Source organism: Ptychodera flava, chromosome 18, assembly GCF_041260155.1.
Source record: "Ptychodera flava strain L36383 chromosome 18, AS_Pfla_20210202, whole genome shotgun sequence".
Classification (NCBI taxonomy): domain Eukaryota; kingdom Metazoa; phylum Hemichordata; class Enteropneusta; family Ptychoderidae; genus Ptychodera; species Ptychodera flava.
This window is the reverse complement of record NC_091945.1, coordinates 12264960-12291093: the sequence shown is the minus strand read 5'-3', so window position 1 is coordinate 12291093 and position 26134 is coordinate 12264960. Positions and strand designations below refer to the sequence as shown.

The following is a 26134-nucleotide window of genomic DNA, read 5'->3' as shown; positions in this document are numbered from 1 at the left end:
CCCTAGTTCCTAAAACCTCCGATCCCCGAGAGTGAGAAACAGCGAAAGGACTCTATTTGGATAAGAAATGTTGAAATTCATACTGCAAACCTTAAAATAACATATACAGTATGGATCATCTGTTAAAAACAGCCACTATCAATAATTTAAACAATTACGATGTAAACCAGAAAAAAGTTTGGTTAGAAAATTCAACAAGTGTAGTTCTTCCGTATTTCTATCGAAGACTGTTAGTCACTATCAAATACTTTGGCTTTGTCCAAATGCAGGACGGAGCTCTGAATAAAATGAAAAACAAGAATATATGCAGAGGCGACAAGAAAGTCCAATTATAATGAAATATAATCAAACTAGGTGTCATTTGTATGGAATTAAAATTGTGGGCTTTTACAATAAAAGTTGTATTCCGCTTTTGAACTCCCTATCACATCGGTATATTTTTTTTATCTGATTGCATTATTTAGAATGGCGTTCTGTTTTGTTGCATGTGCCATTCGGTAGAGTCAGTTGAGTTCATGACTTCTCTTTCTTGTAGAATTTCGAGAAAATTTAACTGGCTTGTAAACGACTACAATGACAAAGAAGCCTTTCCTGTAAGTTTAGACTGTACGGTTTTAAAAATATTTGAAAACATTGTTTTCTCAGCATTTGTTAAAGTTTGTATATTATGTCTCTGTGTTCTAACCATGTAAGCTTATCTGTATTTTTCTGTGTTCCGTAAATTGCCTCGGCTGTGGAAGTCATTATTAATAAGATAAAATAAAAAAATGAAATGAAATGAAATAAAATAAAATAAAATAAAATTAAATATTAAAATACAGAAACAGAGAAACTACTACAGAATAAGGTCAAGAATCGATATGCTGGAACTACACAGAGAGTTTAAAACTTGTTTCTGTTGTTGTCACACGTAATCTAGTATGAAGTTCAGTTGAAATGTTTGAGCTAGAAATAGAAAGGGAAGGCCTGCTCCATGAATTTTAAACGACGGCTACATCTCTGTCCTTTAAAGAGGTATATCCAATCTCATTTGCCATTCATAGGTCCTTCCTTCTCGAAATAGATGTCAAAAATACAAATGCGATTCTTCATTTACATGGGGAAGACGTAGATTCTGTGATGCCTTCAGATGGTTCCATTGTTTCCGTGATCGTTGCTCGTTTAAAGATTCGCGCGTCGTTTTGATATCTTTCTTGGCCTTAATGTTTTATCACAGAGTAGTTGACAAGGGCAATCCGAAACAGAACTGAACATGACCGAAACTGTCCAGCAGATTGACTTGTGAGTGTTGCAGATATCGGAATTTCCGTGGTGAAAAGAGCAGGAAAAGAGGATGATGAGGCGTGTGAATCGATGAACAAACTATTGGCTTCAATACTTGTCAATTGGACACAGAAAAAAACTAGTTTGATTTAATCCCCAATAGATATCCGGGGAGTTGAGAAAAGTTCCACTATCGAAAAAAACTGATTTTGAAATAATGGTTCAGTGAATCAATGAACTATAGTTGACAAGCGACTAGCGAAGACATTAACAAGGAAATAATTATCACGTGAACCGACGTGATCATTCGATATTTATTAATTACCAAATAAAACAATATAACAAACATTATGTTTGGGAGGTGATAAATCTTGCGTGTTTAGTAACCCAGATACTTCACTCTACAATGACATACAAACAAGAGCAATGCCCATGTACCCGTGTGAACTCCCGTTGCCACGTTAATATTACTACTTGGATCAAGCTCTTCACCATTAGTCTCATCTAGGTTGTGCCATACGGCAGCTGTTTCTCAAGGTCTATATAGGGCAGTGCCTCAGGACCTTGAGAGGACATAACAAATAATATATACCATATAAAAATCACTTTAACTTTTTTCACCATTTCAATGCATCAATCATGTGTTTAATACACCAATCATCCTTTAAAACGTAACTATTGACTTCAATTCTTGTCAATTGGACACAGAAAAAAAGTTTTGATCACCCACTAAATACCCAGTGAGTTGAGAAAAGTTCAAATTTCGAATAAGCTGATGTTTGAGCTCATGAACAGTTTATTTAATACGTAATCGCATAGAAAATATGAACACAATCGATGACTTCCGTGTAGCTACCAAAACGTCAAAGAAACACGCTGTTACAATGGCTTATAATTAAGCCTTCTTACAGACAAATATCTACTCCCTTTAGTAAAATCGGGCAATGCCATAAAATGAGACACTGTTGACTTGTCTTCAAGGTGTTGTTCTCCCTCTAGCCAAAGAGAAAGGAAAACGACTGATTGTTGGTGAAATAACTAGACTTTCTAAAGTGTGCTTACCATTTTCTTTTCTAGAGTCCTGTATTCTCAAATTTAAGAACACGATATTTACCAGAAGATTTTTTGTGGAGCCAAGCTCCTGTTAATTTTTGAAATTCGTGAGTGCTTGTCGTCACTGCCACAGCAACCAGGGGTATATCACGAATAAATGAAAACGAAGGAAACCCTTCTTATTTGTCAGAAATTGATGGCCAAGTTTTAAAACTGAAGAACTCCTTAGTTTTTTGTATTTTTGTATGTAACTCACCGTAGGCTTTCAAGCTTAGAACAATAGCCATTACAGAGTTTAGTTAACATATATGTACATTATTACTTTCTTTCTCTTCCTTGAAACGCAAAAAAGCTGGCCTCAACTGATCTGAACTGAAATTAAGGTTTCCGTAAGACTTTATTTGATCACCTACGAGAGACTAGCATGCATACAAAAACATCCTCTTTGCATGAGATTATACAATTATAACAGAAGGAATAGACTTGCTCCAAGTCTGTGGGCACTGTGGTAGGGTGTTGCGTAGATCGTGCAGTGAACGCTTTGGCCAGCCAGTAACTCAGTTGCCAAGAAAATTAAGCCAGGCGACTGGGGCAAGTCTACAGTGGGAAGTGATTATGTTGGCGGCACAGTGAAAGAGGGACATCACTCATTCCTGATAGAAAGCGGTTGTGATTTTCTGACTGACTGAATTCAATTCTATTCTTCTCGAAATTTGAACCAAATAAAAGTAATTTGAAAGCATGATGCAACATTGACGTACATATTTCCAGTGCCAAGCTTTGAAACATTTTCCAACTTATATTTCCCTCGCTCCCAAACGTCGAAAGATGCCCCTCTTGCAAAGGACAAATTCAGTTAAGCTGATTGACTTGTGCCCCTCTATTTAAAGTTGCAAAACTTATTACTTTGATCATATGCAAAATGTCGTTTACTAAATTTACATGACCCCATTTCGAAAGTGACAAGGTGATTTCAGTCTCTCGTTTAAAAATTCAAATATTATGGATTCAAATACAAAGAATACATTTCCTTATTTTAATACAACCACATTGTGTTATGTACTCTCACAGATTTCGGTCAGAAATTAACCTCAATAATTGGATATTTACACCAAACACGATTGGAACTAATTTGGGATAATTGGGTTTTCATATTTTTCAAATTTCTTAAAAATATTAGGTGTTATATAGCTGAATGTTGCGATATTAAAAATTAGTCATAAAAACAAGTGTGTAACTTTAAGAAAACAGATGAGTCTATATGTACAGATTAAAACGACCTCACTTCACCATCCAATTATCCCAAATTAGTTCCAATCGTGTTACCATTTTGTTTACAAATATACAACACCGATGATGTCCTTACACTTTTGTTCAATATTTTTGGTTAGCTGTCATTAGTTGGTTTAACATAAGTTCACACTTATGTCACAAAAAGACTATGTTAGTGGTACATATACATATCAGTGGACTGAAATCCAAAATTTGACATTTGAAATGTAACAATTATAAAGCTGACATCAAATTTTCAGTCTCTCCAAACTGCTATGAAGTTTACAGGACAAGAAAATCACACTCATCTGAAAGCAAATTGCATTTTATTGTGAAAACAAGGTATAGACTGATATCATTTGTATTGCAGTAAGTTCTACAGGAAATGGTCATCTTTAATCACAGCAGCCAAGTACTGATTTTGCCTTGAAGTGCCTCCAAAAAAAAAACGATATGAACTGTAAATGCTCACGTGTTTCATTATATATTGAAGTTATGTGTAAATTTGAACCTTTGCCACATGTTTGCAACTTCATTGAAATTATTATGATCAACATAATGAACAATAATCACCGCCGATTAATTCTAAAAGGTCATGAAGTATACAAATATGTAATTAGCTGAAATAAAAATATTAAAGTAATTTTACTGCTCTTATTGTATCACCACTTTATCTAGCAAGTGTAATTACCGTTGGCCAAGTCCTTCAAGCCATATATGCCGAGCTGTGAAAAGCTCATTAGATATGCAAATTATAAATAAGCTGACATGAAAATGTGAAAGGACTTTCGATATTGTTTTGATCTAGTACCTGGTATAATCATCAATGTACATAGCATGTTTTGCCAACTTTGATCAAGTAAATCCCGGTATACATGTATATCCCTAATAAGCAAAGTTAATTAAATATGTACGGTAAATTGGGAAGTGGCTTTAGTAAAAATGCTTAGTGATTGTCAGTAATGTTGAATCATGGTATCTGCAATATGTGTAGCAAATTTTGTCAACTTTGGTCAAGTCAATTCAGACATATATCTCTAATTAGGAAAGTTCATTAAATATGCAAATTAGGAATTGGCCGAAGAGAAAATGCTTGATGACTTTCAATAATATTGAATTATAGAGTCTTTAATATACATAGTAAGTTTCATCAATTTTGATCAAGTCCATTAAGATAAATATACCTAATTATGAAAATTCATTTAATATTAAAATTAGGTTTTGGCTGAAGTAAAAATGTCTTTTGACTTTCAATAATGTTATATCACAGTATCTTTGATGTATATAGTAAGTTTCAACAACTACAATCAAGTTAATTCAGATATATATCCCTAATTGGGAAAGTTCATTAAATATGCAAATTCGGAATTGGCTGAAGTAAAAATGTTTAATGACTTTCAAAAATGTTGTATCATAGTGGCTTCAATACATGTAGCAAGTTTCATCAACTTTGGTACAGTCAATTCAAATATATAACCCTAATTAGCAAAGTTCATTAAATATGCAAATTAGGCATTGGCTGAAGTTAAAACGCTTAATGACTTTCAATAATGTTAAATCATAGTATCTTTAATATACATACCAAGTTTGGTTAATTTTGATCGAGTCAAATCAGACATATATCCCTAGTCAGGAAAGTTCATTAAATATGCAATTAGCATTTATCTTTCATGTCACCTTAATGGTTCCCACTGCTGATATATCTTGGTGTGATCAACATTTGTAGCGAATCTCATCAAATTTTGTGTAGTTGTTTTCAATATATATCCAATTTTTCTAAAATCATTAATTATGCAAATGAGCAAAAAGTATGCAAGCCAGACCCACCAAAAACTAATCAGTTCTTGCCATTTGCTAACTGAATCTATGTACCAGATTTGATTCTGATCTGATGAGCCGTTTTTGAGATATTGGACCAACAGACAGACAGACAGACAGACAGACAGACACACAGACGGACAGACAGACAGACAGACAGACATCGCTGCGACATATGCCCACGTGTGTGAACACGTGAGCAAAAAATGGCCACCTCGTCTAACAGTAACACGTATTGTCGGGATTATCGTACGGAAAAAAGACTGCAAAAGTAAGACTTATGAATCTTCATCAGAATTGAACACATCATGATTGTACACGAGTATCAACCGTGAATGCACGTTGAGCTCGGCAGTTACACAAGCATGGTACGCTACATGCATAGCCCTACGAGTATGGCGACAGTGTCCGGCTTTGGCTACGCCGCCTACCGGAGGTGGGAGGCGGCGTAGCCAAAGCCGGACACTCTCGTCATACTCGTAGGGCTAGCTACATGCACTGCCGCGATGCCGATCGTATGCATTCCAAGGCCTATCCCGGAATTTGTTTCACAAACAACCTCAAAGGAGAGCAAACATACTTCTATGGACAATGACGAACACGGTTCTTGGCGAAGCAAAATCAAAACAGTGCAGAAGTACATGAAGTAGGTCATGGCCTTGGACTCTGTGCACGAACCTGATTGGACACTTCAATACCTTTGACCCAAAGTTATTATTCATCAGCACTTCCATGCCATGAGGCTAGGTAGAGAACGTATGTACTCATTTCTGGCGATCGAGCAGCGAGGGAAACAATCAATTACCAAGGATAAAGCTAATTTGCTAAACGATATTTTATCTTGAATAGTGAGTTGAATGAGTAATAAAATATCATATTTTTAATGTTCAATATGAGGTTGAAACACGGAGGGACCGTGGTTGAAACCAGAGCTATCCAGCTGTAGCCAACCTGGACAAGCACATTTCACAGCGCCCTCAAACAGTCGATTGTTTTCACTTGTCATACGCGGCGTAACAGAAAAATTAAAACTTTCATAACTTCATTAATATCCAAGCCACGCCCACCAAAACCTTTTCAGTTCTAGCCATTTGAATTCTGAAGATGTCTACCAATTTGACTGAAATACGTTCAGCCGTTTTTGAGAAAATGGACCAACAGACAGACAGACAGACACACAGACAGACAGACAGACAGACATCGCTGCGACATATGCTCACGTGTTCACACGTGAGCAAATAAACTACCAATATTGGGCAATATGCTTATGACGTTCCACGAGTAAACATGGCCGATTCACCTTTTCTACCATATATGGAAATATGCAAATTTGTGGTGACTGAGTAACCACAATCTGATAGGTTGAGAATTGATCTTAGGTGGCATTTATTGGCCAATGACATTTAAATGCCACTGTGAGGGGTCATAAAATGTCATAGGTCATATTTGAGTTGTAGTTTCAATCAAAATTTGTTGAATATCACAAAATTACAACATTAATTTGTCTAGAATAAAGCCATGATAGTAAAAATCAATCAAATTAGTACAAAAGCCCCTCTTCACATTAGCAGTTTGGCATGTAGCGAAGGATATCAAACAGCAAGGATGTGATGACTGCACCATCCCTTAGAACATTATCACTCTGCTAGATTGAGTTGATTCAAGAGGACATTTCAGTCTGATTTTGTGCAGCGCATTTGATCAGAGTCATCAAAATAAAAATACTATGTTTCCTAGAACAAGATTCATGATGTTATGGTAAAAAAACCTTCATAAGACCATGGGTTGTAAAGAAAACACTGAGGAGTATATATATGACTTGAGCTTTTCTTACACCTCTCAACATGAGGTTTTTACATGAAATTTTTGTTTTGGTAGCTGAGAGTAATACACAAAAAGCTGCATAGTTGTACCCCTTGATAAGGGAGAACCATTGATTTGGTTTGAACGGAATTTCATTCCATGCCAAGGAAATGTCTGTGTTATTTATTGAAACACTGTATGTACAGCAACTCTGCTGTTCAAGTGTTCAGGCCTTAGCTAATACCAGTTGGTGTAAACAATATATTTGAAGCCATTCATTTCTTTCAACTTTAAAAAAACTTACTTATACAGTGTTAATGCTGGTATTAATCAATAAATCAACAATCTGTGATGTTATGGCTATTGTTATAGCCTAGTTGTGCTTGAGGTCACCACAAGATAAAGTTCGGATGACCGCTTCACTAGTACATTCAGGTAATTTGAAATTTCTTGAACTCTCAACAGTCTCATACCATGGTGTTTTCATTTTCATGAATTCAACACCAAGTCTGAATACCGCTAAACTGCATTCTGAAAAGCCTGTACTAGATCGAAATTGTAAACAATGTTCAAGCACAAATTTGTATCTTCCTCAGCGAAAAATGATGAATTTTGAATACCTTATCACGGTAAAATATGATGAGGATGTATGTTAAAATGGTCATGTACAAAGACAATGGCAATGGCATATTGGAGCCAGGGTGTATGACATTCCAAAAAGGACTACAATGATGTTTTACATATCCTTCTCTCTGACTAATTCAACTATGCACATACAAAGAAGTCATCAATCAGCAATCTACAAAGATTAAATCTAAAATATACAACATCAAAATGATTTCCTGGTTTCATTTAAACAAAAAAGAGCGTTCTTGACTGCCGTGTTTACACGGCTCATATGATCTCATTACTGACAAATAACAATAAAACAAATTGCTTGAAAAATTTCACAAAACTTTTCAGGTAATTAATCATTCAAATAAAAACCAAAGTGTAATGTAGAGATGAAAATCAACGATATTTGGAATGTCTTTTCTTCTTTGAACACAATTTTTTACAGAAAACTGAAATGCAGTGAAACTGTTTCTTGCGTTTTTCTCCTCTACAATTCTAAGACAGGCAAGGAGTCTAATGTCAATTGTGAAGCACATAATTAAAAACTGTACACAGACTTTCAAAAGAAAAGAACAAAATAGACTGTGGCAATTCAAAATGTCAAGCACATAAATAAAACCACTCTAGCATGAACTAATTCAGTAATTTATTTTTTCATATTTAATATTACTCCCAACCTGCAATACCTACTCGTGTAATTAAGATCCAACCCAATTGGCAGCATCAGTGTATTGTTGCAATTTTGGTTACTGGACTCCATCTAGACAGCACAAGCCTGTGTAGCCAGCTCAGCAAGCTGGCAAAGCTAACTGGCTAACCAGCTCACTGAGCTAGGCTACGGAAGCCACTGTGTGTAGCCACGAGGGGCTGTGAGAGTATAGACTGCACCATCCTGGAGTTCAGCCACGCTAAACCACAATGCACACACACACACTCACTCAAAGCGATGAATGTTCAGAGTGTTAAACAATGCAGTTCTCATGAAATTACTTCTTTCATTTACTGTATAAAATTACGATATTTTAAGTCGATTTTTCTGGAAGAGTAGAGATATAATAAACTAGATAGCTTAAAATTAATGTATTCATCAGATCTTGCAGTAATAATTGACAATGATGTCAAACGCATCAATGAAATGGGTTTCAGAAATGCAAATATATAAAAATTTAAACTATGAAAGCGACACAAGCAATTACAAATATTTGCATGTAGAGACAAGTAGTGAAGCTATGGAGACATCACGTTGGAAATTTATTGATAAAATATTTTCATTTCACATTATGTTATTGATGAAAGTTCTCATATCTCATGGTCAAACAAAGAATAAATTACTCTTAAAACATTAAGAAATATGAACATCATGACTTACATGTGATCAAAATGCTAGATTTTCAATGGAGTTTTTGTGAGAGAAATCGAGGGGAAACAAGGCATGGAAAGATCATTTCAGAATCAATGCTTGAATTTGCATGTAATCAAAAGACGGTAAAGAACAGATTTGCATCTTCATGATAACTCCATGCCAAAATGCTGTTTATAGAAGACCTACTGAAAAATGCATGCAGAAAGACGGATTTCCGCTGCCAGGTGTGACAGGAGGGTTTCCAAAGCAGAGTAACATGCATAGAGATCATAAAACTCAATATCTTACTCTCCGGACTCCATATTTATGAGAGGGACCCCTTCATTTTGACTTAGGGGACCAATCTCTCATATGAATACCAAGGTTGGAACATATTTGTTCATATTGCTTGGCACATGAACATTGTGATCACCACCAAGCGCATTACAGGAACATGACATGCAAAAAACCTAGGGCTAAAGCATGCAATACAGTGAAAGGTATGACAATCACCCTCACTAATAACCTTCATCCCCTCCCAGGTGTTATGGAATGATCTAGTGATCTACCTGATCATTGGTTGGATCATGCAATGACACAGGGGAGGTGAATAATGGCCATTAGTCAAAGAAAACCTCTGTCCCACTATCAATAGGGGTGTCAAGCTGGATTTGATGGGATCGAGTGATTATCCTAAGGGAAACTACCTAGAAGACAACACTTTCATTTGCTTGTGAGATTGCTGTGGTTTGCTGGAATTTAAGGTAGGATTTCTAGAAGGAGGGTTCACTTTGGATGAAACTGCGTGTGCTGTGCATGGCAGAACACAATATTGAGAACACTGGCAAAAGTCATGATAGGTCAAGTAACATTGCATTAGCATGAAGACAAAATTTGTTTGTAGAGATAAGTCCCTGAAGTAAGTAAATTCTTTGTTTTGCGTCCACTCAAAATCCTAAAAGGTACGCGGGTAAGCGGTTAAAAAACACACACAGAAAATTTAACACAAAATCTGTTTGCCTTTATGCGACAATTTTTCTCAAACCACATGAATACTCATGTCACAGTGTGACACACTGTATGATCACTGTATGCATTTTCATAACAAATGGATCAAAATAAACAGTCATTCTTTGATGTTTGCTTTTCTCTTATTAGTTTTAGATTTCTTTCTTGTGCATTCAAAGTGTCCACATGTCAATACCATTGCACAGCAACTTGACAGCCTCATCAAATTACTTAAATCTGGACAGTTTGAGGAATGGGTACACTATAACAGTATACAGTAGCGGTCTTTTGTCCTCAAGTTCTTGTACGTTTTTTTCAAGTTTCTTTCCGGTATAATGTCTATGCTCTGATGGAATGTCATAGTTTTGCTGAAGGTGTCTGTTTTGAAAGAAAACACCAAACAGAAATGGTAACTTGTAGCCTCTGCATTCAATTTTAGAAAGATGGGGCATCAGAGAGAAGAAGAAATTGGTGATATAATTGACAAAAGTATTCCCTGTAGCTTCCTCGGGACCATCCGTAAAACCAGCACCTTTCCTTTCCATCAAATAAAAGAAAGCATTCGCAATTGTCAGTCTCCACACACAGACTCATCAGACCCAAATTTAGGTGGAAGCTTCACATCTATATTCCTTGCACTTTCAAAGTACCACACCCCAGATTGATTGAAAAGATGAAGTATCATGGCATAAATGGAAATATTCTACAGTGGGTCAAAGCATGATTGACAAATACAAAACAGCGAGTAGTCATAAATGGAGCATCATCTGAATGGAGAATACGTCACAAGAGGTGTCCCAAAGGGTTCAGTTCTTGGACCAGTACTCTTTCTAATCTACATCAATCTACTGGCGGTGAAATTAGTTCTGAACTCAAAAAATTACTGAAAATACCAAGACATATCATCCCTTGCGAAATTGTAGTGTTCCTTAAATTCTACAAGCTGATTTGGACAAGCTACAAAAAATGAGTGAACACTGGCGGACGCATATTGGCTACAACAACCCCTTCCATAAATACTCAATGAACAATATTTCACTGGGACGCACAACTGAAGAAAATGACTTGGGCGATCTACTCCATTCTACCTTAAAACCTTCAAGCAAATGTGATAAGTTTGCAATAGAGCAAACAGAATGTTGATCTTATCAAACGATCATTGTCGATCAAATAAAAAAAATGTCATTCTTCGTCTTTACAAGCAACTTGTGAGACCACAGCTCGAACATGCAGTACAAGCTTGGTCATCATGGCTACAAAAGGACATAACAATCTTAGCATGGCAAATAATACCTAAACTCCAACACTACAATTATCAAAATAGACTCAAACAGCTTGATTTAATAACACTTGAACAAAGAAGAATTCGCGGCGACATGATTCAACTCTAGAATTAGTTATCAAAGGCCATGACCACTGTAACCTTTCACTTGAGTTAGCAGCCGACTCGACATCTTGAAGACACTGTCCCAAACTTCATAAACTAACCGTTCGACTTAACACAAGAAAGTACTTTTTTCAGCAAGAGTTGTGGACACCTGGAATAAATTACCAGCCGATGTCATTAATGCAGAAAGTGTGACCTCCTTCAAGAGCAGCTACGACCGCCTACTACAAGTTTGAACTTTCACAGAGGGATTCTAATATACTTTCCCATACCCAAACTGTACGTAAAGGCCTTTCGTTTACAGTACTGATCACTGGTTTATTTTTGTTGCAAGTTAAAATGGACGAACTAACCAATTTGTGGCAAACCTAAAAGACCAATTAACTAGGATAGGCCTCAACACTTTCCGATTTTTCCGTCTGCCATACTCTCTGAGTCATGGTACCCAAGTCCAATCATAGACTTTAAACCAATCGACCGACTAAATCTCTCTCTGTTCACAAGTCCCGATTGCTCGCAATGACCATGTCTTCAAGTTGCCGTGCAAAGGTCTCCTGTTTTTTAACTTCGATTAATTCCCTGCTTTCATCCATTTGTTATCGTGACGACAAAGCCACAAAAGGCAAAGCCACAACGAAAGCGAGAACGTGAGGCCCCGGCGTGAGGCTGAGAGTATCGACAGGGGTAAATATGTAGAGAGTATTGTTTTACGTCACCGCATGGAATCTGACTGCCGTAAAGGAGTGTTTCGTCGCAAAGTTAAAAGCCATGACTTGTTTTTGCGACAAAATAGCGCTACAAACGGCGAGATTTTGAAAGGAAAGTTTGTGTTTTTTTTCCGAAAAATCTCCAAAAACCTAGGCGCGCGCGGACGCAAAACAAAGAATTTACTTACTTTGGCCTAAGTCACTGAAGTAGAGAGTTATAATGAATTTTCAATGACTGGGCTACGTCATATAATTCTCATTAAATGGAACAACAAAAACGTGAGAAACAAATGCATAGTCTTTCAATTGGCTTGTGTTGCAAGGCACTTTCAATCACTTTATCACAGACACCAGAGTAATTTTTAGTAAAACCATAAACATAATTATTACATCTATTATTTCAATTCAATGGAATGTGATATTCAGAAATGGAAATGCAAGCAGTTCCTAACAGTAATTGCACCTGAAGCCCTGTACTCTCTCCCAAAAATGTACTTATACACAGATTAATCGTCTCGGTATAGAAAGTTTTGAAGGTCTGCGGTACATTTCCCTCCAACTTTTTAAATTAACATTCTGGAATTTCCTTACATTTTTTTTTCTTTTGAAATTCATCAAAATTTTTTTTCTGTCCATTATATTTGAAAAATTTTGATGGAAGATACTGGTTAAAAAATATTACAAATGTACCTCCCACTTACAATGGAATGACCCTTTGTTACCAAAGATGACATCATAGCATTGTATGTGGATGAGGCTCAGAGGGACTATTCTATGGTTATATACAGGGACCAGAGGTTTGTTTGAGAGGGGCTCACTTATTACATGCGAGTAGCCCTTTCTTCTGCTCTGTCAGGATGTTGGTCGGTGGTAATGGGATGGTGACCGGGCATTTGACTCTGACGATACCGCTTTTTCCGCAAACTGACAGGATTGCGCCTGGATTGCTTTTGTTTCGCCGGATTATCACTGGGAACAACTCTTGTACACACAAACACTGTCAATAACATCAAGAGAATGAGGCCTAGGGCACATATCAACACAACCCACCAGTTGACCTAAAAGAGAATAACAAACATGCTCATAAAATATTATACTCTGCCGTGAAAAATGACATGTTGAAATTTTATATATATATATATATATATATATATATATATATATATATATATATACGAAAATGGTTTGCTTGTCAATACAGGCAAAGTATAGTGCTCAATGCATTTCTGCAGGGCGGTAATACTGAGAATCTAGGAACTTGTAGCTGTCACTCTACAGCAATCATCATCTCCTGATGATTGCTTAGCGCATGAAACAGCCTGTAGAGTGACAGCTACAAGTTCCTAGATTCTCAGTGTGTATATACATATATATATATATATATATATATATATATATATATATATATATATATATACATATATATACATATACATATATATATACTCTGCCGTGAAAAATGGCACTCTAAATATATATATATATATATATATATATATATATATATATATATATATATATATGTATTAGACATGCATTGCAGTGTAAAGGTATGTTTTTGTTTCTAATAAACAAATTATGTTGCACAGGGACAGACTTTGGAAAGCATTGGTGCACATTTATTGATATTAATTGGCGCTATCATTCAGTCAAACACATAACTTTTCTGATTTGTTTAAGTGTCAGACTCACCTTAATCCACTCTGTTAATGGGATGGTGACCAGGCATTTGACACTGACGATACCGCTTTTCCGCATTAGTGCACATTTATTGATATTAATTGGCGCTATCATTCAGTCAAACACATAACTTTTCTGATTTGTTTAAGTGTCAGACTCACCTTAATCCATTCTGTTAATGTGTCTATAAAATCACCACCTGGAACTGGTTGGAATATTTTATTAATGATGCTGATGAGTGGTCCGTCTAAGTCGACAAGTTGACAATTGTTGTACACATCGCAGTAACCTTGGTAATTGTCGCATGGGGACCCTGGATGGACGTATATTGGATTCCCATCATTGTCGTAGATGTTCAGCCACTTACTCGCACTCACACAAGTTTGTGGTTGTCCTGTAGAACATAACAAAAATAGCATAGGAGCTTAATGATAACAGTTGAAAGGCTTGGGCAAAAGTGGCCTTCTCAAGGGATAATAAACAAAAACTTAGGCGAAATCCCCCTATTGAGGGCGCTGTTTACAATACAGAAATTGAAAGATAGTTCATGTTATGCAGACGTGAGACCTAGTTTTGACGGTAAGTATATCTACCATCAAAGTCACTAGTTGCAAATAAAGTTTACTTTGCTTGCAAAAAAAAAGATACAATGTAGTACATGTTTTGACCTCAACAACGTAGTCCAACCACAGACACTAAAAACAGAATATCTTCACAGTTAAACGTGCTTGCGAATTCAATTAATACATTAAGGTATCTAAGTAAGATTTTCATGATTGATCAATTGATTGATTGATTTACTTAACGACACTGCAAAGCAGTGGCCGCTTATACACAAACATCTACAGACTGCTAAAAATGAAAAGACTGTTCAAAGTACAAGTTAATTTTGCACACAGAATGTCAGAAGCACTAGCTGGTCTAAGGAGAAGAACATTTTTTGGCTAAATTTTGACAAATACGTATCCTCTTTCTTTTAAAATTTGTATCATAAAATCATATAGAATAATTTGCTTTGAGACTATGTCACCACGTATACTTAAGTTATTGAGTAGAAAAAATGGAAAATCCTACTACTCACCGATGTTCATGCAACACAGATGGCAGTTCTCATCACTTCTGCTACACATGCATTCCTCCAAGCCATACATGCCACATATTGATGCACTGCATGACTGTAAATGAAAGCAAACGATTGAAAAACAATAAACTCTCTCTGAGCTGTCCTATTACAGTAAGTGACAAGCAAACGCTGCCTATATTTATGATGTTTTCAATCGGGTGTGAACTCTCAACATACAGCACCCAGTCAAGGAGTGGAGAAGCCACAGACACAACCGCTCGGACAAATCCCCACGCTCAAAAAGAGTGGTTCAGTAACCGAGTTAAGTGTTACAATTTCTGACTGCGACCCCTCCACAGGCTGTAGAGTTCATGAAGCACTCACGCTCGTACACTCACTATACATGTATCTCTAAATCACAACTTTTCATGTATCAGATTTGTGCAATTTCAGGAATTCAAAGGCTCCTGTCAACTTGTCATGGTGTAAGACAATCAGAAATCCAAATGATTAATAGTGCTGATCACAAATGACGTCACTGTTCTTTCCCATTATATGCATACACAAATATTTGTCGCATTTTCCACATAAACTATAAACATAAAACTCGCTAGTGTTACAATGGCTACTAAAAGTCAAGCTAATTTGTATGAATTTATGGTTCAGACTACAAGCTGCAACAACAGCCGTGCATACAACAACACATTTGTCCGAATTTTAGGCAGCGTTGTCGGAAGTTGCATACGTGCAGCTATATTTAGTAACAAACCTAAAATCGCGGGACAATGCTATTAACCCTTTGCACCCTGACCCCCTGATACTCTATGACGTCATCGGACATTTCTGTCCGAGCCGGGTTCAAAGGGTTAAAGACCCATCTTTTCAACTTACCCCATCTTGACACATCTTTTTCCCATTATCACACACTGTACCATCTGCAATGCTTTGTGACGCTTGACAAACTGCGCTGTTCCCAGTACAGACAAATGGTTAAGGCAAAAAAAACATGTTAAGATTCACACAAAAAGTTATCGAGTAGGTATAAATACTTGATTACTTCATATCCACTGGAACATGCACTTCAACCATTTTAACTAGGAAACAAGCTGTCTGTCTTTCTAAGACAAAATCGTAATTAAGTCACATTGCATCTTTAACAACCCATAAAGACAGAAGTATGCCTCTCTGTATAAGAACTTCAAAGGAAAACTGCCAATCTCTAAGATCAAATGTTTTAGCTAAACAATGTGATAAAAGTTGTTTCCTTCATATTTTGTTTTCTGTAATTCCGAAGAAAAATTTGCATTCTCATGATTCTAAATCAAAACATCTGGTTCAATTCAAGCATAGAAATACATGTACGCATTTATTGTGTAATACAGGCATTTGATTGCTATTTGAGCTACAGAAAACGGCAATAGCTAAGATCTTTATCAAATAAGGCATATTTGGGAATAGGCTGGCAAATAACAGACACAAAAGCTGTGTATTTTGTCCATATGGTACTGACATCCCACACAATATTCTAACAAAGCAGTTATTTAAGTAATGATTTTAAGGTGGAATGGGCCTCGGGACAGAGGTTGAGACTCATATTTTTACAATTCTTTTCAGATCTACCACTGGTGAGGGGTCATTTTAAGGTTCCAAGACAAGAAATTTGACCTTTTTAATCTAACAATTCTCTAATGATTAATAAGCTCAGAACCCCAGTAAAGTATACATTTTCTGAAATCCTAGATATACGTGAACATTTTGGTAACCACAGTGTCACCATTATTTACATAACTATCACGTGACAAGGTAATTTGCATAACCTTTCAAAAATCGGTTTTCCCTATGTTTTGTCTCAATATTTCAAAATACCTGACTCAAACTTGCTGGAATGCAAGCTGTCACAACGCTCTTCAAAAGTGTGTCTCAGATTGTTTATATCTTGACACGGTTAAATTCACTGCTCTGGAAGTTTTTCTGGCATAAAAACTGTTAAAGAAAGTTTAAAAAAATTCTGAGACACACTTTTGAAGACCCATAGGACAGCTTGCACTCACACAAATTTCGGCCACATATCTCAAAGCATTGAAACAAAACATAGGGAAAACCGATTTTTGAAAGGTTATGCAAATTACCTGTCACGTGATAGTTATGTAAACAATGTTGACACTATGGTAACCAAAATGTTGCCCTATATCTAGGCTTTCCGAAAATATACAATTTACGGGGGTTCTGACCTTATTAAACACTAGAGAATTGTTAGTTTAAAATGGTCAATTTCTTGTCTTGGAACCTAAAGGTATACAGTCACCTGTAATCTAAATATGTCCATATAGGGTCAAAGGGGCGTTCCTTGGTATTCAAATTGCCCATGCGCGGGCGCTGTTTTTAAAAAGCGGCCATCCGCTTAAAATCTGCGATTGGTTAGATTTTCTCTTTCCATGGCAACTGTGGCAAAATTGGAACAGCTGACAGTATACCTTTAAAGCTTTTGGAGTAAGAAAAATTTTTTAATGTCTTCCTTTCTAGAGAATTAAAACTTTTATTTTTCCCCATTGATTTGAGACAGAAGTGGCAGCCATTTTGAATTTCAAAAACCGGCAAATATTAGGTAATTTGTTTCTATAGTTAAAAACTTTGCATAGTGATCCCCGATTTTTATTCTTGATTGGGTAAGAGAATGGTGGAAATTTTAGTTTCATAGAGGACGGTTTGAGCAAAATTATGTCTTTCACTTTCGAAGCACAATTGCTACCTTTAAAAAGAGCAGAAATGTAAAGGATATGTGCAGTTTGCTGCTAGGTGGCATTCTCCTGCACTTCTACACTGTACACCCTCTGTTTTATATAGACAATTCTCTACGTCACAGCACACTCCCGCTGATGCACTGAAAAAAAGGAAAAATACATAATAACAAAAAATTGTAACTTGTACTGTAATTGCATACATCTCTTTCATATTTCAAGTATTTGAAATGAATTTTAAATAGGGAAAAAATTGTGTTCAAATCAGTAACATTTTTAATACGTGAAGATAACTAGATTTCAGAGAAATATACATTTCAATCCAGAATTCTCATTTCATTTTCTACTAAAAAAATGTTTATTTTTCAGTGGTTTCTAGTGAAGCAATTGGAATTCCCATATTTTGTATTGAATCATTCACAAGCTGTATGCTGTGACATAACACTTAAACTGCATTATTGCTGGAGTCTTCCACTCCCCATTCTCCTATAAATGGTTCTACCTACCCTGTGGGGAACAATACAACTGGTGGTATACAGGGCACTTCAAATCTCAAAGCAAATATGTCAGAACTGTTACGCCATTTTGATGGAGTATGAACATGCAAATCCTTGGAACATGTGAACAAAAAATTGCTACAATGCTTGATTTGAATAAATAGCAATTTTCACAGACAGCTTTTATGGCTGTTTGGCTAGGACAAATTGCCATATACTACACAGAAGATATCATATTTTTGCACTTGGTTTGTATACAAAACATTATGGTGGAAAACTTTCTATGGAAGTATAGAGAAGTGCATAGTGACAACAATTCTAGTGTAATATACCTGCACTGAGCACCCTGAATGAGTTTACAAGCATCGGGATCATTGAAGGTGGATTTCTGTGGCACACAGCAGTTGTCATCGATACACTCATGTTCTAATCCACAGTCACACTCCTCCCCGTCTTCCATCATACCATTGCCACAGATGGCCACATCACGAGCTACTCGGTAAGTGGGAAAAGATTGTTTTAAACCACAGCAACTGAACATGGTGATGAGGTAATATTTCCTAAGGGGCCGTCGATAATAAAAGCTGACGCACAAGAAACGTAATTCCTTTGTTTTACTTGTAATCCCCTCCCTTCCCCCTTAAAACGAAAGTTCTAATGCGAAATCAATTTTGTATTATGATGCCGTTTCTGACAAACCCACATGCACCTCTCCGATCTGCACCCCCATGAAAAAATACTGGAAGTGCACTTTAATTAATAAACCTCCACTTCATGCATTTCACTTTTTAAGACACAGAACATTTTAATGTATTTTGCATGTAGGAAAATGTTTCACGTACATGTTTCACGTTGAAAAAGCTTACAACAAATTTTTATTTCACATTTACATGTATGTCTTTTTGTTGTCTTTGGTTGTCTGTTGACTACCGTGGCCCCTACACGCCACGGAACTCTATTACTTTTGAATATAAACTCTAATTTTTCTTGACATTATCTTTAATATTTGTGAGAGATTTTATTTCTCCCCCGCAAACTTTTAATTTTGTACGGGCAACTTTATCTTAACATTATCTTAACTTTAACTTCTCGAAAGTAGCTTTAGTTTTAACCATAAACAAAATATGTTTCTCAAAAGTATTTTTTATTTTGTAAAACAAAAGTAAAAATTTTTCAAGATGACAAACTCCCCTACACGTCATGGAAATTTATTACTTTTGAACATAAACTCATATTTCTTGACAATATATTTAATATTTGTAAGAAATTTTATTTCTTCACAGCAAACTTTTATTTCTGAACACGGAAACTTTATTTTTGGGGTAAACTGTTTTTAAAAACTTTTAACAAAAAAAAACTTTAACTTTTAAAAAATAACTTTAACTTTGAACAAAACATTTGTTTCTCAAAAGCGTTTTTTATTCGAAAAGAAGTAAAAATTGTTCACAGCAAGAGTTTAAGATTTTTGCTGAGCGCGAACAGAGTTACTTAAATGACATAACCTTATGTCTTTAGAGCAGAAAACTTAAATTCTTAAAGAAAAGTTTTGTTTTTCCAAGAGTAAAATTAATTTCTTTATGGAAAAAAGATTTTCTTAGAGCAGCAAATTGAAATATAGTGAATAAATTTTCTTTCTCAATGGAGAGAAATTATTTTCTGAAGACAACAAAACTAATTCCTTCAAGATATATTTTCCACATATGAGTGTGGTTTAAGAATTTGGTAAAACTGAACTGAGAAAGAACGAAAAAGGAAGGATGAAAAAGTCAAACTTACTTTTCTTCAGAGCGAAATTTATTTCTGAGAGGAGAAATATTTCATGTGAGGGCGCAATTACCTATAATGCATAGCAAACTCTTTCTAGCGAGAGTAAACATAGGGTGGACTTGATTGGGACGCCCCGGTTCATGTGACCGGAGTATGACGGTTCTTGCCGTCACGTGGTCGGGGTCGTCCGGTGGATTCTCCAATCAAGTGGCCGCCATATTGTATTCGTCGTCTGCCCCGACCAAAATCGATCGGGCCATTCGGGGATCCCCGAATAGATGCGCGCGCAGAATCCCCGACCCAATCAAGTACGAACTTACTTGGCCTGGGCCGGTACGGTCTACATCGGTCGTCCCAATCAAGTCCACCCATATTTTTGGGAAGAGTAAAACAATTTTTCCGACGAGTAAAACTATTTAACGGCGGCGGAAGTTAAAGTATCCCACCATGCAACACCCAAGTTTGATGACCAGAGTCTCCGAGTTGGTAGCCGGTATCAGACAGTTCGTGTTCATGTCGGCTACATGGACGATCTACTCTCCGAGACAACCATGACTGACTTCATCGGCGATACGGGCACGCCTGCCCGGCCCTACCCTGCCTGCGTACGATGCTGTGTGTTGGGGCCGTATAACGCCGGGAACTCACAACATCGTACACAGGGCTACGGGCACGCGGGTCAGTTGCTGCGGATCCATAGCCCTACCATTCCCTGTGCTGGTTATGTTAACCAGCACAGGGAGTGGTAGGGCTACGGATCCGCAGCAAGCGGGTCAGTTGCCACTTGTCTGAGTCCTCGAAGAACGGTTTTATGTTTGAGTGATTCGTCCTGACGGCAGACGGTGTGCGACGGGACCGCATTGGGGTTCTTCATTAGCTCTGCATGACATAGCCCTGCGAACAGGTCTGTGTGTTCCCGGCGTTATTATACGTTATTAGAGAGGTTTAGTTACACGTAATTACGTGTAACTAAACCTCTCTACTATAAGCCGGGAACACACAGACCTGTACGCAGGGCTATGCATGGCAGGGCTGTGTGTTACCGGCGTTATACAGTCTCCCACCACATAACACCGGTAACACACAGCACACACAGCCAATGTGTGTGATATTCATCTTTTCTAAGAGGAGAAGCCAGATTCGTAATTTATAGAAACTGAAACTGAACCGAGCCCGCCAGATTTGACCACAGTCGCGGACTGGTTTTGACTTTCACGTACGTGTGGTTTGCGGGGTCAAAAACGTTAAAGTCTACCAGCCCGTAAAAGGCATATCCCGTCCGAAAACACCACAGCTGTGGACCCACAACTACAGTTTTGAACCACGCTCGACTGTGGTCAAATCTGGCGGGCCAGGTTCAGTTTCAGTCGAAGATTCTATCAATTACGAATCTGGCTTATAGAAAAGATGACTATCACACAACATAACATTTCACAACACAGCAACTGATGAAGGAATAGCTCTGGATGGCAGGGCTGTGTGTTACCGGCGTTATGTGGTGGAAGGCCGTATAACGCCGGTAGCACACAGCCCATGCACAGCTAATGAAGGAATCCAATGCAGTCCATCCCGTCGCACAACGAATCACTCAAACACAAAACCGTTCTTCAGGGACTCAGACAAGTGGCAACTGTTGAACTGACTCGTTTGCGTGCCCGTGCCCATAGCCCTGCGTACGATGCTGTGTGTTCCCGGCGTTATACGGCCCCAACACACAGCATCGTACGCAGGCAGGGTAGGGCCAGGCTAGCTGCAGTACAGTACGGCAAACCGTCCGACCAAAATACCTAGGTAAAACCACAGTCGCTCGAGAGTTATTCAGCTCTGGGACTAGTCGCCCCATAGACGAGTATACAGAAGCGAGAATACCTCAAGTCTGGAAACAGAATGGCTATTTGGTATAGGGATTTTGCCACCATGTCAACTTCGATGTTCGATTTTACCGTGAAAAGTAGCAAGTTCATCTATCATGTAACCGTCGACCGTTCCCTATCATTCTCAAAATTCATACCTGGTACTTGATTTGCTTCACAAACGCTCGTTTCGTGTGATTTTCGGCCGAATTCGACGGACACGTCGCTAAACATAAGAGTGAGCAACATTCCGGGCACCTCACAGTGGACGTTGGGCACCTCCACTTTACTGACGTTAGCGCCGCGTACCCATGAGGGGTGACTGGAAGGTTGTTCATGCCTTATGTTTTGGCGACGTGTCTTCTGAACTCGGCCGAAAATCACACGAAATTCATACCTGATACTTCATCTGCTTACAAAATGCTCATTTCCTGTGATTTTCGGCCGAGTTCAGAGACACCTGGCCAAAACATAAGCGTGAGCAACATTCCAGTCATCCCACATGGGTAGGCTGCGCCAACGTCAGTAAAGTGGAGGTACCCAAGAGGTGACCGGAATGTTGCTCACCCCCAGGTTTTGGCGAGTTGTCCGTCGAATTCGGCCGAAAATCACACGAAACGAGCGTTTTTGAATCAGATAAAGTATCAGGTATGAATTTTTAGAATGGTAGGGAACGATCGACGGTTGCATGATAGTTGAACTTGCTAATTTTCACAGTGAAATCGGACACGGAATGTGACATGGCGTGGTTTTTTATAGCCGTTCTGTTTCCAGACTTGAGGTATTTCTCGCTTCTGTATACTCGTCTATGGGGCGACTAGTCCCAGAGAGAGCTGAATAACTCTCGAGCGACTGTGGTAAAACCTCGAGGTACTGTACTGCAGCTGGGCCGGGCTAGCGTGCCTGTATCGCCGATGAAGTCAGTCATGGTTGTCTCGGAGACTCTGGGTCATCAAACTTGGGTGTTGCATGGTGGGATACTTTAACTTCCGCCGCCGTTAAAATAAAGTTTTGCTCGTCGGAAAAATGTTTTACTCTTCCCAAAAATATGTTTACTCTCTCTAGAAAGAGTTTGCTATGCATTATAGGTAATTGCGCCTCACATGAAATATTTCTCCTCTCAGAAATAAATTTCGCTCTGAAGAAAAGTAAGTTTGACTTTTTCATCCTTCCTTTTTCGTTCTTTCTCAGTTCAGTTTTACCAAATTCTTAAACCACACTCATATGTGGAAAATATATCTTGAAAGAATTAGTTTTGATGTCGTCAAAAATAATTTCTCGCCATTGAGAAAAAGTTTTATTCTCTGTATTTCAATTTGCTGCTCTGAGAAAATCTTTTTTCCATAAAGAAATTAATTTTACTCTTGGAAAACAAAACTTTTCTTTAAGAATTTAAGTTTTCTGCTCTAAAGACATAAGGTTATGTCATTTAAGTAACTCAGTTCGCGCTCAGCAAAATCTTAAACTCTTGCTGTGAACAATTTTTACTTCTTTCGAATAAAAAACGCTTTGAGAAACAAATGTTTTGTTCAAAGTTAAAGTTATTTTTTAAAAGTTAAAGTTTTTTTTGTTTAAAAGTTTTTAAAAACAGTTTACCCCAAAAATAAGTTTCCGTGTTCAGAAATAAAAGTTTGCTGTGAAGAAATAAAATTTCTTACAAATATTAAATATATTGTCAAGAAATATGAGTTTATGTTCAAAAGTAATAAATTTCCATGACGTGTAGGGGAGTTTGTCATCTTGAAAAATTTTTACTTTTGTTTTACAAATAAAAAATACTTTTGAGAAACATATTTTGTTGATGGTTAAAACTAAAACTACTTTCGAGAAGTTAAAGTTAAGATAATGTTAAGATAAAGTTGCCCATACAAAATTAAAAGTTTGCGTTGGAGAAACAAAATGTCTTACAAATATTAAAGATATTGTCAAGAAAAATTAGAGTTTATATTCAAAAGTAATAGAGTTCCGTGGCGTGTAGGGGCCACCGTAGGTTGTCGGTTGACCGTACCGCGTACCGCACGTGTCACTGTACTGCACAGCTCTATACAGAAAAGTGTATCAATTTCAATTCAAAAATAAAATTGCAACAATGTTTCTTTTGTAATTCATGTTTGAACTCTCTTTTTTTACTCCACAATCCTGCAGTAAATTCAGCTCCGCATTTTTCCTACAAGCGCAAGTGGTCATGGTTTAGACTTCAACAGACGAAAATCCTTAAGCAATTTTGACGGAAACAAAACAAAATGAGCTTTTACCCCCTGCCCCCCTAAATAAAAGATTTAGGTTTGTCGTGCATCAGCTTTTATTATCGAGGGCCAATAACTGTAAACTTTTGATAATTTTTTCACAAAATATTTTTTTAATGTCCAGAAAAGAGAGAACCAGTGTGGTGTTTACGGGACTTTTTCTTGGAATTTAAACATACTTGAGGACAGGAGTAGAATATGTAATTCTTTTCTGTAATAAATCATAAAACGTCAACAGTTATTGCACTTTTCCCTTTCACACAAAAGTGAAATGAGCAAGGATTATCCATTTTATTTTCAGGTCAAGTCAAAGCAAAAAATTATAAACGCCATCATAATATTTGTAAAAACATTTTTCAGAAGAGAACATATTATAACTTGTAAAGTAACAATTTATATTAGAGAACAAAGCCTTCCTTTGACTCTGCCCACTACAGTCCCAAATGGACTAATTTAATGCTTGAAGCATTTCAGCAGAAAGTTTGTCAACCCTTTGAGTGCCAAAGTCAATTTTTGTCTCCTATATCAAAATATACACCAGTCAACTTTTTTCTAAATTTTGCAAAAATTTTGATAAAAATCTGATGCCAATAGAATATGACATTCTTTGGTCCAAAATTGTCAAAAAAAATAGAGAAAAATTTATAAAATTGGTAAAATGTTGCACACAATAATTTTGTTTGGAAAAATAGAAGCGCTCAAAGGGTTAAAAGGATTCAAAAATATAAAAAAAATCTTGTAGTTTTAGCAACTGGTGAAAGATGAGTTCACAGTTCAGCTATATCACATTTCTTGGGCCACTGTGATATTTGTACACTTTCTGAAGCGGCTTTCAGTCCTTGGGATAAGATGATTGACAGTCCATATCCTCCACTGATTGGACTAAGGTTCCCAACATAATTAACTGAAATGCCAATCTCTTTGATGATTGGCTGATCTTTCATGACATCACACAATTAATATATCTGATTAAAATCAGCTGTAGTGATGTGCTCGGTATTTTCGCCCTTACCGTTGTGGTTGTTTACTTTCGCGTAGCCTCGCGAAAGTAAACAACCACAACGGTAAGGGCGAAAATACCGAGCACATCACTACAGCTGATTTAAATCAGATTGACAATTAATATACCGGTACTTACCTGTGAAGCATAAATCTTTCTTGACACTGAGGACGTTTGTCATGTTTCCAATGCTACAAGATGAAAACTGGTTGTTGTTAGGTCTATCACCCCCTGTTGATCTCGCATACATGATGAAATTACCTGCCAAGCCACCAGGTGTACATTGCAGCGGATAATCATGCTGGAATAGTAAACAACATAGTGACGGCATCATTTAACCCTTTGAGAGCTGTAATAATTTCCCACCAAAATTTTAATGCAAATTTTTACCACTTTTAATGAATTTTGCTGTAATTTTTTGATAATTTTGGACCAAGTGTACATCACATTTCATTGGCTACAGTTTGTTATTTAGTACTGGAGGTCAACTTTAGCAACATGCATAGCAGAGGAATGTTTCAACACAGTCCCTCTTAGTTTGAGCAGGTCTGCCAATATGTAACAGTTCATGAAAAATGACAGGAAACAACTCATAAGCTGTTTCAGTTACTGCCACCACTCCTACACATAATAGGTACACTGCATACAAATAGGTTAGAGATCATAGAAGCTCTGATTCACACCCTGGGACCAAAGAAATGATCTTTTAAGTGGTAGCATATACACTTCATGCCTTGGCATCATATTGTAAAATATTATTAAGCTTACTAATAGAATTTTTCTAAAATTAGATATTGTTCACATCATGATATTTTCAATTTGTTTAGAGAAAAGCAAAAATTTTCTTTTTCCCCCATAGTTGAACACAAAGAATGGCAGATGCTATTTTTAAATTTAACAAATTTTTGGTGATTTGCTTTTCGAATCCCAAATTTTGTATTTATATTTGTCAATGTAAAAGAAAAACATTTACATTTTGCTCAAAAAAATCATGATCAGAAGTTATAGCCTTCACTTTTGAG

At 37.0% G+C, this 26134-nt stretch overlaps 1 protein-coding gene across 2 annotated transcripts in view; it reads right to left on the bottom strand.

Annotated features, from left to right (window-relative positions):
• Positions 1-3897: 3897 nt before the first annotated feature.
• LOC139116869 (disintegrin and metalloproteinase domain-containing protein 10-like) overlaps positions 3898-26134 on the bottom strand; it is a 42232-nt gene continuing 19995 nt past the window's right edge. The window contains exons 9-16 of one of the 2 annotated variants that reach the window (XR_011548403.1): positions 25251-25413; positions 18579-18738; positions 17791-17892; positions 15903-15987; positions 15030-15123; positions 14110-14342; positions 12472-13326; positions 3898-10080 (exon numbers count right to left, since the gene is read on the bottom strand). Coding sequence is in view for 1 of the 2 variants with exons in the window: in XM_070679600.1 (XP_070535701.1) it covers positions 13090-13326; positions 14110-14342; positions 15030-15123; positions 15903-15987; positions 17791-17892; positions 18579-18738; positions 25251-25413 (1074 nt within the window). In the remaining variant the exon portion in view is untranslated. Of the gene's footprint in view, positions 13327-14109; positions 14343-15029; positions 15124-15902; positions 15988-17790; positions 17893-18578; positions 18739-25250; positions 25414-26134 lie in introns of both variants that reach the window. The other variant, XM_070679600.1, reaches the window with a different exon arrangement.